Source organism: Limanda limanda, chromosome 15 (assembly GCF_963576545.1).
Source record: "Limanda limanda chromosome 15, fLimLim1.1, whole genome shotgun sequence".
Taxonomy (NCBI): domain Eukaryota; kingdom Metazoa; phylum Chordata; class Actinopteri; order Pleuronectiformes; family Pleuronectidae; genus Limanda; species Limanda limanda.
In genome coordinates this window covers 25,162,579-25,183,552 of record NC_083650.1, presented here as the reverse complement: position 1 = coordinate 25,183,552, position 20,974 = coordinate 25,162,579, and the positions used below count along the sequence as shown (strand labels likewise).

The 20,974-nt window shown below is 43.9% G+C and overlaps 1 protein-coding gene across 1 annotated transcript in view; it reads right to left on the bottom strand.

The window, feature by feature from the left end:
• Positions 1–12,140: 12,140 nt before the first annotated feature.
• The window catches only part of LOC133020353 (uncharacterized), a 36,456-nt gene continuing 27,622 nt past the window's right edge, over positions 12,141–20,974 (bottom strand). The window contains 2 exon segments of the mRNA XM_061086878.1: positions 12,141–12,389; positions 19,897–20,115. Of these exon segments, the coding sequence (XP_060942861.1) occupies positions 12,141–12,389; positions 19,897–20,115 (468 nt within the window).

Below are 20,974 nucleotides of genomic sequence, written 5' to 3'. Positions count from 1 at the left end.
ACACTCGACTCCGGGCTGATGGCTTCGCTCCAGCTTCACTCCCCGAGTCTCCCTCCATCTCTCCCTCCATCTCTCCCTCCATCTCTCCCTCCATCTCTCTCTCCATCCCTCCCTCCATCTCTCTCTCTCTCTCCCGGTGCAGAAACACTGCTTTCTCTCTCACAAAGACGCTTCTCCCGAGTGGAAATTACCGGCGGAGATTAATAACGACATTAGGCAGTAATGATGCTGCACTGAATGAAATATTTATTAAAGATCCCTCTGCTAGCAATTAGCATGGCATGTAATCGTTCAGCATAAGAAATCAAGATGATTGTGCCGCAGTCCCCCGGCCCCATATCGCCCTCCTCTCCGACCCCCCCCCCTCCTCCTCCACACAGTTGAAAACAACCCCCTGCACAGCACAGCCCACCCCCCCACCCCACCCCAGACCCCCCCCTAGTCCCCTACCAACACAACTACGCACATTTGCAGCCTCTTCCCCTGACGTCTTTTCTGCATGACAACAGGAGCTCTGGGAGGTGGTGGTGTTCCTGGTGGTCCTGGTGGTCCTGCTGGTCCTGGTGGTCCTGGTGGTCCTGTCGGTGCTGGTGGTGGTGGTGGTCCTGGTGGTCCTGAGCATCCAGTCTTAATTACAGGCTCTCTGCGTTCAGCTGGGGGGGAATTCACCAGCAGCCAATCCCACTGTCAGAGACGCCGACTCGGGGAATCACGGCTGAGCGGCTCGGGAGGACGGTGAAGTGAAGTCAGACTTCAGGCACGTCGGTGTGCCGGCGTTTCGTCTTGGTTCCAACTTCCTGCCAAGTTGTCCAGGGCCGGAGCGAAGTGAGAGGAAAGCTTATTATCGGATGCCTGTCTTGGAGTCCACTTATTTCCACCGCCTGAAGGGACAGAGCATCAGAAGTTGCACGGAAGTTTTCCATCCCAGAGCTTCGACTTTTCAAAAGAAACTTCTTCCAAGATGTGCAGCAAGTTTAGACCAGTTATCTTAATTCTTCTTTAATATTTCGTCATATAAAAGTAAAACTCAATCTGTGTGAGAAGGAAAAATCCTGCACCAAGTAATTACAAGGATGAACCGTCCTTGAAGACGCGTGTCCTTGTTTACGTCCACACAAGCATGACCTCATTCTCAAGCCATCACCTGAGGAGGACAATGGAGCGAAGGAGGCATGAAGGAGTGATGAGCAGGAAGAGGGGGATGACAGGGGGGGTGTGATGGGTTGTTGTACAAATAAGGTCAGAGGTCAGAAAATCAAAAGTGTCCGTTTATTGGCTGCATCATCAAACCTCAAGGAGTTCATCAATGCAGCCGGTCAGGCGCACGGCGGCTAATCAGCTCTGCAGCCGGAGTTTAGCCGGGATGAGAGTCCACCGTCCATCGGATGAGGAGACAGAGACGGGAGGAGAGAGGGACACTCGGGGTGGGGGGGGGGGAAGAGGGATAATGTAATGTAGGAGTTCACTTCACAAACCCTGACAAAAGGTGGCAGGGAGAGACGGATCAATTTGCAATATTCTGCTCCGCGGCCCCGGCAACAAAGGCAGGACATGAAAGCAAGCACATTAAGTGATGCTCTTGTATGAACTCTGCCAATCAATAAACATCAGGGGCGGGCGGGGGGGCGGGCGATGCAGAGTGTGTGAGTGGGAAGCAAAGGAAGACGAGAGAGGAAGGGACACGGAATGAGAGAGAGAGGGATGAGAGGGAACAATGGACGGGGACAGAAGACGAGCAGTTCTTTGTTTGACGAACTTTGCTGTTCCTCACTCACATTGTTAATTAGATGGTTATCTTTAGCCGTCTGATGGATTAGATAAGCCCTTAATTAATCTTTGAATCTAATTAACTGTCGGGCTATTAATAGCTTTGGCCATATTATTTTACCTTTGACTGTCACAGCACTGAGACGAGGATTCACATCCACAGTTCAAGCGTGAAGGAAACGTAGAAAACTCAAAGTTAGACCAGAGGCAACGTTTTAAAGTAAAAGTTTTGTGAACGTCTTCATATTTGAGTTGAGAAAACTCGAAAGAGTAAAGTACGATAGATATTGAGTCTATGCAAATGTCATTTAATGTAAGTGGGGAAATGAATTAGAGGAGATTTGATTAAACAGAGGAAACTCTAAGAGAATTACAAAAGTTAGTTATATCAACTACAATACTAAGAATTGACACCAATCACATTTAAAATCATAAAATCTTTTAATGTTTAATGAGCACATGTATTTTTTGCAATTGCAACCAAAGTCCTACTTCCTTTAAAACCTTAACATGACTTTATGATCCTCTAGTGTATTTTAATATCAGTGTGTCTCACCTGCAGCAGCAGTTCTACCTCTGTGACACTTTTCTCTTTATGCTCTCGATTGAGACAAATAAACTAATTAAAGTATAATAATTTAGTAATTGTATTAATTTATATTCCACTGTTTACATTTCCTATCATTTCTGGTGAAATGCTCTTTTACTGCAAGTCGACCTGGTTTTCTGGTGTTTTTCAGTGTCGTCCTCTTCATGTAATAAACTGTTTAAAACACAGTAATTACACAATAGAGGATTCATTTAGTATTTTAGTAACAAAGTTGTATTTAACCGCAACAAAGTCGAAGGAATATCTTCACCATTAGTTTTCCTCTAGCATAATTTATCACGATGTCTTAAGCGTCTGGAAAAGTCCGTTGTGTATTCTCCTTCTCTTTTGTTCAGTTTTACCCAAAACATAAATTTCTGGTTATCATGAGGAGATGAACATCATAGCATCGCTGCTAAAGTCATTTCCCTTTGGGACAATAAAACCTATGTTGACCTTGATGTTAAGAATGTGGTTTGGGGGGAGACAAGGAGTTAAATGAACAAGAAAATGTTTTTTTACTTTACATTATTCAGATGCATAATAATAAGATGAGGGGTCAAACTAATGAGGGAACATTGTTAATGTGACATTTATTTACTGACTATGACTTTCTATCATACGTTAAAATCCTTTGTTTCACTGCAGATCTGTGAGCTTGTGATTATACAGTTCACCATTTAATTAATAACCATTTAGAATTGGAGTCATTGGCTTTTGAATGGTCTGTGTATGTGTTTGACTTAACTAATGAATATTAATGTAATTGGGTTAGGGTGTCATTGTAATTGATGTCAGTTACCTGAAGCTTTAAGGAGAATTTGTAGGGTCATTACTGACACAGATTTGTTTTATAAATGTTCAGTTATACAGTAATAATTCACCCTGTATCATGTGATCTATTTAATGTAATGATTTTAATATAAAAGTGAAGCTAATTTGTGCTGCAATTAAAATGCATCATAAAATAACTTAAGTTTACTATGAAAATAATCTGTGCACATTTACTAAATTTACTAAATAGGCAAAAAATATTTATCTACAAATACAATTTTGATTTCAGACGTTTCTCCAGATGAAGATGGAGTCTGAGCTGAACTGAGGAAATTACCAGAATCAGTAAGATTTCATTGTCCAATATAAAAGTTTTTAGGCAACTTGTTTTTCCTCTAATGTCTCTAATTTTTAAGAATTTAGTTTTGTATTTTTGCAACTTAAACAAACTCATTTCAAAAACCATTCACCAACAAGACAGAAGCAGAAAGAGAGAAAAACACAAAGTCACTTCCTCACTTCACCTGCATGGTATCAAATCTCAGTCTGCCCCAATGGGCCTTTCTGTGTGTGTGTGTGTGTGTGTGTGTGTGTGTGTGTGTGTGTGTGTGTGTGTGTGTGTGTGTGTGTGTGTGTGTGTGTGACCTGGTCCTGAGCCATTGTGTTAGTGTGACAGAAGCCTTTGCCCGTTCTTTGATGCTCCCTCCAGAGCTTTCCAGTGTCCTCTGTCGAGGGCCTATTCCACAAGACACACACACACACACACACACACACACACACACACACACACACACACACACACACACACACACACACACACACACACACACACACAGTATCTCCCTGCTGGGACCAGGGAACTTCATTTGCATTATGATGGCAGGCAGATTAAGTACATTCCACTGCACACTAAAGGGACTCGGAACAACACACACACACACACACACACACACACACACACACACACACACACACACACACACACACACTTGTCTTTTGGCCAGTAAGACAGGCTTCGAACAAAACTGGTGCCCAGTACCAGGGTACCAATCCCATTACTTGCCCCCCCCCCTCCCTCCCCCCCCTCTGGAGAGAACAAAGGACGGAGACAAGGATCTAAACCTCGCCGAATGGGAGGAGGAGGAGGAGGAAGAGAGGAGGAAGAGGAGCAGCGAGACAGGAGGAGGAGGAAGAGAGGAGGAAGAGAGGAGCAGCGAGACGGGAGGAGGAGGAAGAGAAGAGGAAGAGGAGCAGCAAGACAGGAGGAGGAGGAAGAGAGGAGCAGCGAGACGGGAGGAGAGAGGAGGAAGATGAGAATAAAGGAGGGAGTCGGGTGGGGTGGGGGGGGGGTGTCGGAGAGGGAGAAGTAACTCTGACAGACAGCTGGAGGGACTAAGCTCATTTAGATAAATCGACATCCCCAGCTGAGATAAAACCAATGATGATTTGTACTGTATCTGCAGGGGGAGAAAAGCCGTGCTGCTGGATTTCATAAGGCCGCGGCGCAGGGGGGGGGGGGGGGAGGAAGAGGAACCCTAACCCTAGAAGAGGGGGGGGGGGGGGAGAGAAACTCCCATCATTACTGGTGAATGTCAAACCCAACACATGCCCAGGTGGAGGAGGGACTGGGAGAGATGACTCCGCCCTCGTCCTTCAGGTGTAATCTACTGTTCTGTGGAGGTTTGACATCCAGTCGGGTTTCAGGCCCGGGTGGGAAGCTTCACACATCGGGGGGGCAGATGGAAAGTGGAAACCTTTGCAGTAACTGAGCTTGTTGTCGTGGAAGTCGGTAACAAGCAAAACACAAAGTGAGTTTCTGGCTCTGGCTGAAGATTCAAGGTGTAATGTCGAAGTGTGTTCGTTTATCCTTTAAGAGAAGAAGGTCCGAACTCAGTTGTTCAATCAAAGTATTTATTTAGGAAACAATGAACAGGTTACAGCAAAGCAATGGGCTTCCAGTACATTAGTTGTATCAGAGCGCCATGAACATCCTGCGCCTGTGTATTTTATAACAGTAGATCTTCGTTCCTCCTCCTCGGAAGTGCGCAGGCGTAATCCATCCTCCTGGCTTTTAGAATACGGAAGTGAACAGGAAGACACTCCCTATGACGCTGTAGTTGCTCGGCAACCTGTTTTCTTCATGAAAGGCCTTGAACCACAGATGCAATGAGGGGCAAAACTGTTGTCCAGCAAAGCAAAGAATATTATGTTTCAGCTATATCAAAACAATCCTGACTGTTCTTTTATTTCTTTTATCTTTTTTTCTTAATTTTTTTTTTTTAATTTTTTTTTTTTTGGTATTGATCATGTGTATCTATTTATTTATTCATTCATTTATTTTTAGTATTACTATTATATTGTTATTATTATTAGTATTATTATGATGTATGTCATCTATTCTTTTCAATTCTTTATTTTTCAACTATATGTGCTCATCTGTTGGGGCTAGGTGCCGGAGGGAGGGGGGTGGGGGGTTGGTATCTGTTCTGTGGTATGTTGAAATTACATCTGTAATTGTTATTGATGGAACAGTATTGTTTGTTTGTTAATTATGTACAAAATTCAATAAACAGATTGTTAAAAAAACAAAAAAAACAAACAAACCTGACTGTGTAAACATTCGCAACAAACTGAACCCAAACAATTTCACAAAATGAACAGAGTCGCTCTGTCCGACCTCCAGAACTTATCAGACAGCTGTTCGAAATCTACGCTTTAATACAGAACGAGAAATGAGAACAAGTGAAACATTCGTTCTTAATTTGTAGATTAAACGCTAGGAAGGAAAAGGTTATTATTAAATCATTTGCACCAAGGCCTTATATCCTATCTAGCTAAAACTACTCATATCTTTTATGTTAAGAGTACAAAAATAATTTGAAATGATTCTGTCAGCACAGACTATAGTTAAAAATTCGAAATCCTAACAATAACTGAAGTAAATAAAAGGTGTGGTTTCACATGTGAACTCAGTCAGATGCATTAAACACTGGACTTGTGATGGAGGCTCCTCTGGGTCTGTTTGGTTTGGACGCCAGCGCTGCTTTACATATTAATAATTAAGACAGCTTGATAGTTCTCTACATTAGAAAAACTTCTACATTTAGATTTAGACCCGTCCTCAGCCTCAGGTAAAAAGCCCCGGGCCTGAAACATTTAAGACCTTCCCTACAAATTAAAAAGTCATTAATGTCTCTTCCTTGAATGTACAGTAGAAACCTCACTCGCTGTAAAGTGCTGCGTTCACAGCCGTGCGTTGAAAGTTTGGAAACTAGAAGCCTCCACCTCAACAGAAAAAAAAAATCAACTCTATTGCATTAGGGCAATTAGACCATCTTGGCCTAAATAATAAACTTAAAACCCCAGAGTCTGTGTTCAATATTTCATATTTTATTCAGGTAATGGGAGTGCTGCTGTAGTGAACACACTTTCTCCACCGCTCGGCTCGGTAATGCAGGTATTTTTCTTTGGAGGCTTTTAAGGGTAGTTAGGTGAAAGCCGTTGGAAAAGCCCGTCCTCGCCCGGTCCTGCGGCTGAATAATGAATCTTCTACCTGCGTCCTGCACCGACGTCTCTTCAGCACGTGGCTGGTGAGACGGGAAGGAGAGTGAATATTAAAGGTCAGTTTCTCTAAGCAGCAGACAGTGAACTGCAGGAGAGCTGAGAGCAAACCAGAGCCTGGTTCACCAGTCGAAACGGATTCTTCAACTTTCACTCCTGGGTTAAACATTTCTGTTTCCACTCCGGATCGACAGCGATGGAAACATTTCACCTGGATTCAGTCTGAAGCTTCATGGAGACAGTGAGGACTCGTCTCCTCTTCTGTAACTTCTGCAGCTCTTCGTTATCTCAGCCTCTCGTTCAGGTTCTTTCCATTCAGAATCAGAATCAGGATCAGAATCAGGATCAGGATCAGAATCAGAATCAGAATCAGAATCAGAATCAGAATCAGAATCAGGATCAGGATCAGAATCAGAATCAGGATCAGAATCAGAATCAGAATCAGGATCAGAATCAGAATCAGAATCAGAATCAGAATCAGAATCAGGATCAGAATCAGAATCAGGATCAGAATCAGGATCAGGATCAGAATCAGAATCAGAATCAGGATCAGAATCAGGATCAGGATCAGAATCAGGATCAGAATCAGAATCAGAATCAGGATCAGAATCAGAATCAGAATCAGAATCAGAATCAGAATCAGAATCAGGATCAGAATCAGGATCAGAATCAGAATCAGAATCAGGATCAGAATCAGAATCAGGATCAGAATCAGGATCAGAATCAGGATCAGGATCAGAATCAGAATCAGGATCAGAATCAGAATCAGAATCAGAATCAGAATCAGAATCAGGATCAGGATCAGAATCAGAATCAGGATCAGAATCAGAATCAGAATCAGAATCAGGATCAGAATCAGAATCAGAATCAGAATCAGAATCAGAATCAGAATCAGGATCAGAATCAGGATCAGAATCAGAATCAGGATCAGGATCAGAATCAGAATCAGAATCAGAATCAGGATCAGAATCAGGATCAGGATCAGAATCAGGATCAGAATCAGAATCAGAATCAGGATCAGAATCAGAATCAGAATCAGAATCAGAATCAGGATCAGAATCAGGATCAGAATCAGAATCAGGATCAGAATCAGAATCAGAATCAGGATCAGAATCAGGATCAGAATCAGGATCAGGATCAGAATCAGAATCAGGATCAGAATCAGAATCAGAATCAGAATCAGGATCAGGATCAGAATCAGAATCAGAATCAGAATCAGGATCAGAACCAGAATCAGAATCAGAATCAGAAGGTATTTATTGCCAAGTAGGTTTACACCTCCCTGGAATTTGCTCTGGTTATTGGTGCATACAATGAACATAGAAACATAAAAACACAATAAATACACCACACATAAGAAAAACAATAAAAAAACATATATATTTACTCACTATTTACTTCTTATTTACTCACTTTTTCTAATATTTGTACAAAGTAACATTTATTTAGAGATAAACATATCTATATAAAAATATATAAAAGATACAAGATATAAAAAGGGAAGTAAAATGCAAAACAGTGTCAAATTGCAATATGCAATGTTATGCATATGATGTTCAACAAGCGCTTGAACATCATTCAGTCACAGTTGAGTTTGAAGAAGTAAAAACATATAGAGAGGTCACGTGGTCACTGACCTCCATCGTCTTAATGAGGCTGAATGTGACATCACAGAAGGATAACGAGGAAACTAAACTAATCGACTGGTAATTGGAGCCAGTGGTCTGTTTGTTGCTGGTTTACACACGTTTAAAACAACAGGCTCCAACATGTAATTTACAGTAAAGGCAAGTAAACCCAGAATAATTCAGATTTATTGAGGAAGCAGTGACTTGTTGGGCCTCGTTCAAGAAGCAATATTACAAACAGATTCATTATTAAGTGATGAACAGATTAACTGCCCTTCTTCTTCACGATGGAGCACATGTTTGATTTAAGAATTACTCTGGTTTAATCTGAATCAATTTGTAGTAAAGCATATTGAAGGGCTGACGTATGACAAACAACCATTCACTCAAACATTCAATTTAGATTGTGCATTTACAGCAGGAGCTGGATGACCCAGAGAAAACCTTCACAGAACCTGGGGGACATGCAAACTTCTTATAGAAAGACCGAACATTAATTTAAACAATGAACATTCTTGCTGCGAGACATTTATCAAACTTACTACAAAATTAAATACATTGTTATCGCAGCATCAACACAAGAGGAACAGTTCAGTAGTTGTTAAGAAAGTTCTCTGAGTCCTCCAACAGTTAATCATGAAGAAGTATTTTAAAACACTAGAAAGGAAAAGGAGAGTTTCTAAAACGCACCCGGCACAAACCCCAGGAGAAGGTCAAGAGGTGAAGAAGCGTTGATCTTGTGTAGGAATCTTTCCACAGGAGCGGTGACCAGAACAACCCGGAGCAGTGAGCGGGGGGGGGGTTAGCAGTGATTAGCACTGGGGGGTGCCACATTAAATTGAATTTAACGACAACACAGCAGTCTGACTGAGGGAACTAATCCTGGACTCTGGAGCATTATGCTTAATGGGCCCGAAAGAAAATGATGGCCTTTCAAAAGCAAAACCAATTAACAGCGAGTAGAGATGTCGAGTGCTGAGCTTTCCAAATCTCATAAGAACTTCTGCCCTCGTATTATATAACTGGATTTCTGTTCATTTTGAATAATGAAGGAGGTACGGAGGCATGACACAATATAGCTATCATAACTCTGAGTCCAGAGGAAGAGGTTTCACTGGACGCTGTTCTCCTCCTGCACACGAGCTGCTGCAGCTTCACGTGGGTTCGACTGTTTATCCACTGAAGGACTTTATCACAAACATGTTACATTACAGCTGGTAGAAGACAAAAGCAGCAAAGTATGTTTCACTTAATCAGAATCAGAAGGTATTTATTGCCAAGTAGGTTTACACCTCCCTGGAATGTGCTCTGGTTATTGGTGCATACGATGAACATAGAAACATAAAAACACAATAAATACACCACAAATAAGAAAAACAATAAAAAACAATATATATTTACTCACTATTTACTTCTTATTTACTCACTTTTTCTAATATTTATACAAAGTAACATGTATTTAGACATAAACATATCTATATAAAAATATATAAAAGATAAAAGATATAAAAAGTGAAGTAAAAAGTGAAATGAAGATTAAACTGGGTAATAACCTCGATCGAGGAGGTTGTGTTTGTTTGTTGGTTTGTTTTTCAGGAAGGTTACAAAGAAACTAGTGAACAGACTCATGCTGGGTTCAGACACGCACTGAACTCCATGTTTCCATAAAGGAGGCTGGATGTGAGATCACAGATGTACGTGCCAGTTGTTCTGGACACATTCTGTGAGTTTTCTTGCCAGAATGCACATTCAAATGTCCAAAAAATGTCAGTTTGTCCATCTGAGAAGCAAGAAAATGTGCGAAAAACAAGAATAACACAAATATCTCAGGATTACAAAGACTTGTCATAAATGTAGAACACACAAAATGAAGATGTCGACGAGTAAAAACAAGTTGCGATGGTTTATGACAATAAAGTATTTATCTGTCATGTCCTCCCTCCTGCTGCTCTCCTCACCTCGACATCTTCCTGTTTGTATTAACGCAGACAATCTCCTGCTGTTTTCCTCACATGTGAAACACAAACTGTTGTGAGAGTTCATATCAGAGGCTTCAGCAGAGATGAGACTCGAGCCAAGAAACAACACGTGCAACTTTGACACGGATCCAGAATAAAAAAAACTACTTTCTGCTAAGTTCACTTTGTTGTACACTTCACTTTATCATCTTCTTCCCATGAACTCTTACAGATATCAACCTGTGTGCTGATGTTATTTCCTGGTCCTCTGTGTTGTCCTGAAACCCCCCCGAGGGCCTTTTGGACGTCCTGGAACCTTCAGACGGATGAAACATCAACTGAAGTAAACTCATGAATAGTAATGAAACAACAACAGTACCTTTTCTCAGCTCTGTTCTCAACCAGTCAAATTGCTTTTCCGATTTCACCGAGACTTGGCCCCGATTCCCGATCTGTCCCGAGCTCCTCTGGCCCCCCTGCTGTGCTGGGACTGAAAACTCCATCCACACTCCCAGTGGAGGGACCCGGTGTCTAATGAAGCTCTTATAACCAAACTCTTTCAAAGGAGCTTTCACGCTGGAACAAGAGTCTGCTGAAAATCTGAAACACACTCGAGATTCTGGTTATAAAACTGTCAAATCTACGAAAAGGGAGATGGAATTTTTAATTTAGTACAGGCCCAATACGAAGGGGCCGGCGTTGCCTTGTGATTCTGAGACTTACCTGCTCTCAGGACACGGAGGAGACCGGAGTCCGACTCGTGAGTTCCGTGGCATGGAGGCCCGTCCCAGCCATAGATCAACGTAATTAAAGGCTGGTGTAATGACGCAGGGCCTCGGCAGCATGATTTCTGTCTGATGGCCACGCTGCTTCATTAAGACCACTCAAGCTAACGAGCTGTGGCTGTAATAAAGTCCTCCCCCCGGTCTGCTGCCGTGATGAAGGAGCTGAGCCCAGGCCCCGGATAGAATTAGTGCTGCGGAGGCTGAAGTTACTTTGTGACTTCTGGTGGCCTGGTGCTCGGGTCAAGGTGCTTCTCACACCAGACTCCACACGTTGAGGCTGTAGCTCCTGCAGGACTGAGACAGGTTCTCACACATGATCCAAGTGCACCGATTAGATTAGATTCAACTTTATTGTCATTGCACAGTACAAGTACATATGCAACGAAATGCAGTTTAGCGTCTAACCAGAAGTGCAAAAAAAAGGCAGTAAAGTGCAGAGTATCGTGCATATTAAAGTGAAAATGTAATAAATAAGATCTGTACAGTAGAAATATATATGGAATATAACAGTATTAACAGGAATTGTAAGATATAAGGACGATGAATACACTATGAGCAGGCTAAAAAATATAAATATATATAAATATGATTACACTATAGGCAGGATAATACAGTATAAAAAAACAGAGTAACAGTCAGTGCAATGTACGTATGTTCAAATGTTCAGTGGTTGGAGGAGGGGGGTGTGGCAGTCCAAGTGGTGGAGGGGGGAAGTAAGGCTCTGACGCAGATTTGGGTTCGACCTATTTTGCTGATCATGTTCCTGTCTTACATGAGATGCAGATACCGAAGATACTAAAAACTGTGAGTTAATCGTGGATTTAATCTGAAAACCAGTTATTAAAGCTTCATTTTGATGATAATTGACATTGAATGTAGCTGTGTCTCATTAGTATGCATCTATAACGTTGTACCTCATGAATGAGGCGAACAGGTCATTATCATATTTACTCCGTTCAGCATTGGTCCAACAGTTTATGAAAACTACAGTTATTGAAAAGGCTGCTTCACCTGGGTGGAAAGCTGACAGGTGAGTCTGCAGATGTTGTGGTTGAAGAGTACAACATCTGCAAGGGAATCACAGAGCTTCACTTTTCTTTGTTTCTTTCCCGGCTGCGATGTCGAACCCACAGAACGTCCTCACGCTGCTCCTGAGATGTTTCAGCTTGTTCTCCATCTGCCCTGAGATGTTCTCCTGGTTGGACCAGCCCGGACCACCAAGCATCTGGTGGCATCTGCTGGAGTTGGACTGGTTCTGGAGTTGATCCACTCCGCATTGAACTATTATCAGGCCCAGAAGACACAGACACAGTTTGGAGATTTGGCTCTGAGATAATTCCACATCACACACACAAGCTGGAACCTTGAGGAGCAAACACCTACAATAACAGGAAGTAAGAATCTCACACATCGCTGCAGATACACAATCGTAGCAACACTCTTCTTCTACTTCTCTTACTGTAAATAGATTCATCAGATTATGTATTTTGATCAGAAGAGTTAAACCGACTCCAGTGTGTTATGAGTCTCAGCTCCGAGTAGTAACGTGGATTCACCACACGCCTGCATGGGGATTTAAACTCTTTGTGTGTGTTGAATACACAAAATAGATACGCAGCAGTTACAGCTTTGAACTCCAACTTGTCATCGTTCATTGGAGAGAGTGTGTGTGTGTGTGTGTTGGAGGATTATTCTCTCGTGTCGTGGCCAGAGGCGGCTTCCTGTGACTTCTTCCCCTCCAAGTCTTTTCCACCAGGCTCTGGATCCTCAGTTCAGATCCTCAGTGAAACGTCTCAACACGTTATTTATCCTCCGAGTGTTTTCCATTCGTCGCAGCGTCTCACTTCCCCGGTTTCCTCCTGGTTCATTGAGACGGTTTTCTGTGATTAGTCACACAATACGACATTAACCTGTAAATTAAAATTCCTCTTTGCAATTTGATGGGTGAGTTAATTCCAGCGTGGCGCCCTCCCTCCCTCCCTCCCTCCCTCCCTTCCTCCCTCTGCCTGTCCTCCTCCTCCAGACATCCACCCCCACACTCTCTTGTCTCTCTCTCTCTTTCTCCATTCGCCGTGGGCTAATCCCATTATGAATTCTTTATATAGCCTTTTCCCTTAATGATCAGTGGGGCCTGCTCCAATCCTGATTACTATTGTACACTTAGCACTACATAAAGCAGGGGATTAATATGGCCCGCAAGGATCGTTGCTATGGATCCACTCGTTGCCTTCCAAGAGATGTTGCTGCTGCTTCAATTGGCCATAAATTGCTTCTCCCCAGTGGCGTCCCACGTAGCAGCCGGGCCGCGGGAGAATGGAGGGTGAATCTCCATCTCTCGCTCGCTCGCTCGCTCGCTCGCTCACTCCCTCTCTCTCTCTCTCCCTGGACCTAGACGAAAGTGATCTGCTCTATAATTCATGACCCAGCGTTTTCTCTTTCTTCTCCTCTCAAATTTTTGCTCTCTTTCCCTAAGATGCTGTAGTAACCCTCCTCTTCCTCCTCCTCCTCTTCCTCCTCCTCCTCCTCCTCCTCCTCCTCCTCCTCCTCCTCCTCCTCCTCCTCCTCCTCCTCCTCCTCCTCCTCCTCCTCCTCCTCCTCCTCCTCCTCCTCCTCCTCCTCCTCCTCCGTAGCCTTTGCCCCGTGATTAGGTGAGAGCGGGGGGGGGGGGGTGTCATACATGAACACAGATTGTGAGAGAAGGGATCTGAAGATGTAATGTATTCGTTAGAGTTGTGTGATGTCAGACATGGAGGAGCTCAGCTGTCTGTCCTGGTTCCACTGAGGAACTCTAACAAGCTGCTGAGAAGCTACGGCAGGAAAAACTGTCCAATGAGAAACGTTCTCCACGAGTTCCTTCTGAAGAAATCATTTAGATTGAGACATGGAGATGTTCAACAGGGTTTAAACACTGTTCATGACCTTTTTGTCGAGATTAAAACGACCTAAAAAGTTGACTGAAAGATGACGACTTTGATTGAACTATGATTGAATGTAGCATGTAAAGTTTTCCATAAATATAAGACCTAAACAATCACGTTAACAGACCTACAGATATATATATATATTTATCTACACACACATACAGTTTTCAACCTGACAAAGAAATGTAATCGAAGCTGGATGTTTTCCAGTTTAGCCATAAACTGTGTTAAGAGCTTATGACTCAGTATTGCAACATGATCCTGAAAATGTGTTCTTCAGATAAAGGTTTTGAACGTGAACCTCGGAGCTGAACTCTCACGTTGGCAGTTACAGTGTTTTGTAAAAACTATTCCTGCTTCTCTGCTGGAGAGTGAGTCATCCCCGGAGTGAGACTCTTTGTGGGGGGGGGGGGCTCTCTGGCGTCCTGTTGGCTCCTGTAGTCGAACATTTCTCTTATTTCATTCCCTCCTCTTTCTCGTCTGGTTTGAAGTGAACGCTGGAACAAGTGGAACTGGAGTTGGAGTCGAAGCTCTGGGAGCTCGGTGCACTCACCAGGAAACCAGCAGAAACACCTCCAACCAGTTTCTTGTTTCTTCATCTCCCTCCTGAGCATCTTCATCTTCATCACAGACCGACGGCCTCCTGCTGCTCTCGCCTCTCCACCGAACCCGAGTGGGAGCCATTCGCTGCTCGGCTTCCAGCTCTTTTATTGTTCTGTGAGAAAGGATTGTAATTGCATAATATTTTTTCTCCCGTGGTCCAACCCTCATTACACACTCGCGTGGCTTTATGACAGAGTGAGTGTACGGGGTTATAAAGGTGTAGTAAATACCGCTGCAGTCGTAAAATTCACCAGCTTTGTTTTCGTTAAACCGAACCTGGAAGACAAAAACAGAAAGCCACTCGAGTTTCCTTCGTATCTGAGCTTCTCACGTTGAACCAACGAGGAAACTCTGCAGAACTGTGTCAAGTACTTTTCCATGTGCAGATAATAAACTGTAAACCTGGGTTCACGTGTGATGCAGGACGGGACTCGGGCTGATTTATCGTTAGCTTAGCACCGAGAGTTTGACTCAGCTCCTGGTCTGTGAGGAGGACAGAGCTGAATAAATACTGAGCATTTAACATTTGACAGAAAATATTTATCAAGCAGCTGGAGCGAAATAATCACATGTTCTTTATTCCAACTTTTATTTGTCACAATTTACTTTTTGCATTTTCCATGTCTGCAACTTTTCTGCAAGTTTCTGTTCAGCAGTTTGAGAACCTTTTTTAATGCTTCATGCAAACTGTGGTTTCCTTTTGTTTCTTGCTTCCTCATGTCCTTGAGGATCCAGGAAAGGAACTTTAGCTTTTGTGCAGCAGCTGTGTGTGTCTGCCTCACTCGCCCCCCCCACTGACCCCCCACTATTTGGCACTAATTCTACTACAACTGTATTAAACTCCAAACTGCACATGATCACTGTAACTGCTTTGACTATCATGTGCATGTTGGTGTTTGGAGCTGTAGACAACAAGATGAAAGACATGACAGCTCGCCTGAAGTGAATCCAAATCATGTCCCCCTAGTGGCCGGCTGCAGTATAGGTCTAAAACTGCACCGCATCCATGTTAGTGGATTGGACAATGAACAAACCTTAGACTGTAAAACGTCCATGACACGTCCTGCATCTTTATTTACATCCTTCTGAACGACTGATTCACTTTGAACCAGATGTTTCTGCACAACAACATGAAGGTTTATGTCTTCATCCGTCCCTCTCTCCCTCCCTCTCTCCCTCTCTCAGCCACAGCGTCTCCATCCCTCTCTCCATCCCTCTCCACCCGACAGAGTCAGGTCTCATCGCCCTCCACGGTGTGACTTATCGTGGCGACTCCAGAGTTCGACGGTGAGACCCTACAGCTGTGGTTACACAGAGTGTGTCATTCCTTCCCCAGAACACACACACACACACAGGCCCCGGCCGCACACACACACACTGTCACGCACAGACACACACACCCTGGCGACGTGCACCACCTGCCCTGGCCGGCGCTGCCTCTCCCTCGGCCAAGCAGCCTCCTGCCCGGGCCGAGAGACCGAGGCCAACAGCTGGCGGTGCAGCCGGAGCCCGGAGGCGTCCACAGCAGATGAATCACCACGGATTAATATTTAACTCCCGACTCCTGCTTCCCTCCAGCATCTCTCCTTCCCCCCCCCCCCCCTCGCTTCATCCCACCGTCCCTCTCTCCATCACTCCCTCCCCCAGACCTGCAGGTACGCTGGCATATGTTCAACAGACCTATACTGTAAATATGAGATGGGGCTGCTCGGTCTTTTCTCTCCTCATTTTGGATATTATATCGTCGTATAAAATCATCTCCAGCCAGGTTTTACAGCTCTGTTAAAGATCGGACGTTTTAAATTAGATCAGATCCTAAAAGTGTTCGTGTTTTGTCACATGTTCGTCATTGTGTAAACTGCAGTTTCTAAATGTCTCTAAAAGATTCAAGATTCAAGCATTTTGACAATAAAAATCTGGAATCTTGAATCTTTTAGAGACATTTAGAAACTGTAGTTTACACAACATTAAATCGAGCCAGAAGTTACAAGTTTAGATCAATAAAATATCACTTAAAGTGTTTTAAAAGGCAGATTCTGATCATTTGGAAGCAGCACAGGAGTCGATGCTGTGATATTGAGCAGCTCAGTTTCCATCAGGTGGAGAAGCCGGTCACATCTGGAAGGTGAAGCTCCGGTGAAGCTCCGGTGAAGCTCCGGTGAAGCTCCGGTGAAGCTCCGGAGCCGGTGCTGTCGAGCGTGAGCCACAACCAGAGGCCTGTGATAGGTTTCTCAGATGGGATCGGTTATGATAACTCCAGACCGTCTCTCTCCCTCTGTCTCTCTCTCTCGCTCTCTCTCTCTCTCCCTCCGTCTCTTCCTCTCTCCATCAGAACCTCCTCTCCACCTTCCTCTTTTTCATTCTCTGCATCTTCTCGCTCACTTCCTCGTCTCTGTTTGTCCTTGTCTTTCTATATTTCCCGTCCTCTCTCTCTCTCTCTCTCTCTCTCTCTCTCTCTCTCTCTCTCTCTCTCTCTCTCTCTCTCTCTCTCTCTCTCTCTCTCTCTCTCTCTCTCTCTCTCTCCCTCTCTCTCTCTCTCTCCATGTGCATATGTGTTTGTAAAGATATATCGGTCCCCTGTGGCTCCCTCTCATTCGCATGCGTGTTCTGTGAGCCTCAGCCATTCGAATGTACATAAAACCCTTTTCTTTATGGCCGGACATAAAAGAGAGAAGGGAGGGAAAGAGAGAAAGAGAGAAAGAGAAGAGGAGGGACACAGATTTTCTTTTCTGTTCCTTGAAGCAGCGACGAAGCCTCCTCCGCTCGTTTGGCTTTTTGTTTCTCCTCAGCTCCTGGAACTTTGGGCACGAAGGCAAATTCTGTCCCGACTCATAAGAGGGACACAGCAGTTATGTTCAATTTCACAACATCTGCAATATGAACATTTATATATAATAAACATTGCTTGTGCAGGAGATGACTGCAGAGGAACCTGACCTTTGCCCTTCCAGCATTTAATAGTTTGGTGTTTATGAACTAAACTTCACAGAGAGAACACGTTTCCTCAGCAAGTATTTCTTTTTTTGTTGATTCAAAAAACATCTACTCTCTTTTAGAAAGTTTGAAATTACCAGGAAAATACTTTCATGTGCAAATATTAATGCTACAGTGAAAAGGAAACTTGTTTGGCTTTTTGTTTCTCCTCCGCTCCTGGAACTTTGGGCACAAAAGACAAATTCTGTCCCGACTCGAAAAGGCCGATCTCCTGTTTTCTGGGTCATGTTGTGACGGTGAATGAAATATCATTTTCTTTTCCCGTCTCTCTCCGTCTCGCTCGTCACGGTGGCGCATAGTTGAATCTGTAACCAGCCAACGGGCCAGTGGAATTGTGGGAATTCATGGGAATCGCCGTGGGGACGGGGGTCCTCGCGGGACCACTTCCTGTCTGTCTGATTCAGGGACGCTCAGAGGGGGGTGGAGCTTCTCTCCACGCCGTCCCTGACGAGGCCTCAGCGGAAAATCTGAGTCTTTGTATGAGACCGGGCTGAATGCGCTCGGAGGGGCCGGCGAACTGCGGAGTCCCCATTGTTTTTCTCACCGACCAGGGTCCAAATATGAATATGCATATTCATAAGCAAGAGTTCAGTTTCCACGGCCCCCACTCCCTCCTCCCTGCTCATCTTTATTCATCTTTTTTAAAACGTGCTTCCACCTCGTCTTCAATTCCAAATGAGCCGTTTGGCGGATGAAGGTTTCTGGTGTCACTCCCCTCCAGCTCGTACAGTCGTAGAAAAGGGAAGAAAAAATATAATTACATCCTTTGCCCGTGTGATTCGGTGATTAGTATCCGATGATTATTTCTGGAGATTGAACACGTGTGGGTTGAAACCAGGAGGTGAGTCTCACCGGGCTGCGCACAGACAAAAGTACTTAACTGCTCAGTTTTCCATGAGGTCAACTTTATATTATTTCCTCTGAACTCGTCTCTGTAGTTAAATCGAGAGCGAGCGGATCCCACGCCGTCTGGAGCGGCGTGCGCTCACGCTCCTGTCAGCGCTCGCCGCTCGCCGCAATCACAGACGCTCTAATAAGTTCCTGATCCTCTCGCTGGATGTGGAATGTTTAACAAAAAAAACACAAATCTCTGACATGTATTTAGTTGAGCGTGGAGGACGGGAGCAAGCGCTCGCCGCTCGCTGAAAATCAATGGCGCTAATGACAAGGGGGACATCCTGTTGGATTTCATTCCAACATTCAAAGTCACTTCAGAACATTTCCTTAAAGATGATTTTTAGATTTTCCATTAAATCCTGCAGAACGAGGGGAGGAGCTTGGTGGAGAGAAGGGGAGGAGCCTGGTGGAGAGAAGGGGAGGAGTCCTGTTCTGGATGGAAAACAACCTGGTGGAAGTTTCTGAGTAACTCTCGTAGAACTCCAGATTCTTTCTGTCCTCGTGTCGGAGCTTCACTGAATCCACGGATGAGTGAACGGGGAACAATTGAGTTTCTATACTGAACCGACGCCCCCCCCCCCCCCCAAGACAATATGTAATTAAAAGACACAAAAGCAAAAAATGCATAAAAATGTTTAATCTCCAGCACATTTAATCACTTCCTGTCGTTGATGCAACACAACAGTTGCTCTGGGAAATTAACAGTTTACTTTTCACTGAAGCCTTAATATTTGCACACGAGTGTATTTGGTTAATTTAAAACTTTCTACAGAGAGAAGAACTCACTGGAGATATTTTTAATCTAAAATAAAAATACCTGCTGATGAAACTGACAGTTTATTATCTCTGTGAAGTTTAATTTAATAAACACCAAACTACTAAATGCTGAAAGGGCAAAGGTCAGGTTCCTCTTCATCTTCTGCACATTCAGTGTTTCTTATATATTAATGTTCATATTACAGATGTGACAAAGCGGTGGAACGTCCCCCTCCCACATCCTGGAACCTCTTATGAGACGAGACAGATGTGGGAGGAGCCTCCTGGCGTCAAACCCACACACGGTGACAACAACCTGCTCATGTGGGCGGGGCCTGACACCAGGGAACTGGACATGATCATTACCTGGAGGCCTGGAGTCAAGGCCATTAGCTCCACCCCCCCACCTCCCCCCCCCCAGGGGTCCGAGGCCTGTCACGGTGAGAGATGAAGGGGTCCTTGCTCTCTCCAATGAGCCGTCCACGGAGATGCCTGCAACAAACGACCCGTGAGCGGAGACACACCTTTCATCAGTGAGAGTGATGGGAGCACTGGGAGGAGCTTGTGTGTGTGTGTGTGTGTGTGTGTGTGTGTGTGTGTGTGTGTGTGTGTGTGTGTGTGTGTGTGTGTGTGTGTGTGTACTTGACCTGACCCTTTAAATACCCTTCCCCCCTTCTCCTGCAATCCATATTTCCCGTTCTTCTTCTTCTTCTTCTTCTTCTTCTTCTTCTTCTTCTTCTTCTTCTTCTTCTTCTTCTTCTTCTTCTCCTCCTTCTCCTTCTCCTTCTCCTTCTTCTTCTTCTTCTTCTTCTTCTTCTTCTTCTTCTTCTTCTTCTTCTTCTTCTTCTTCTTCTTCTTCTTCTTCTTCTTCTTCTTCTTCTTCTTCATGGCCTCCGGCTGCTCGGGACGTTTTGCTGCTCCCTGCTGACGGAGAGGTAACCGCCCCCCCCCGCCCCCCCCTCGGCTTTAAGAGGACAACACCAGTGATTCATCTACAGCACGAGGCCTCATTATATCTGCACTGCAGGAGCCGAAGACGGATGAAGATAATTAACTGCACTGCTGTCAGACTGTATGCACACAGAGAGATGAATGTAAATATACACAGACACACAAAATATATAAGATCTCAGCTTTAGTTAGAGTTACATCACAGAAATGCAGGTACTGTTTTTAAACGTCCTGTTTCTGGCCTGAAGAAGATGAACTGGAGCTGAAACATCACACATTTTTATAACTTCTGCCTTATCTAAACAAAAGAAAAGAAGGTGAAGTATCTAAATATGTCTTTAGTCACAATTACAACTTTTACTGTTCAGCAGCAGAAAGGTTTTCTTACTTTGCTCTGGTGCTGTAAAAAAAAAGCAGCATAGTTTTACAACTTTTTAAATCGTCAGTAATTAGCTTCTTTGCTTAATTAATTTTGTAATAGTTTTATTAATTAACATTTTCCTCTCCCACTAAAAGTGTGTGAATGCCGTCTCGGCCCGTTATTCCGTGATCCAGGCTCCTGTATTACCATCTTAATAACCACGATAACTCATCACAAATCCCTGTTCATTTACCATAGGAAACATATTTCTTTCTTTCTGGGTAATAACATGCTACTCGCCCTGGCAGCTAATTTGGAATTCAGGAAACAAACGACCACAGATGCATAAGAACATGATTCATGAAAATTATTTCAACCCAGTCTCTGGATACACACACAGTAATTACAGCCTGAGTCAGAGCAAACAAC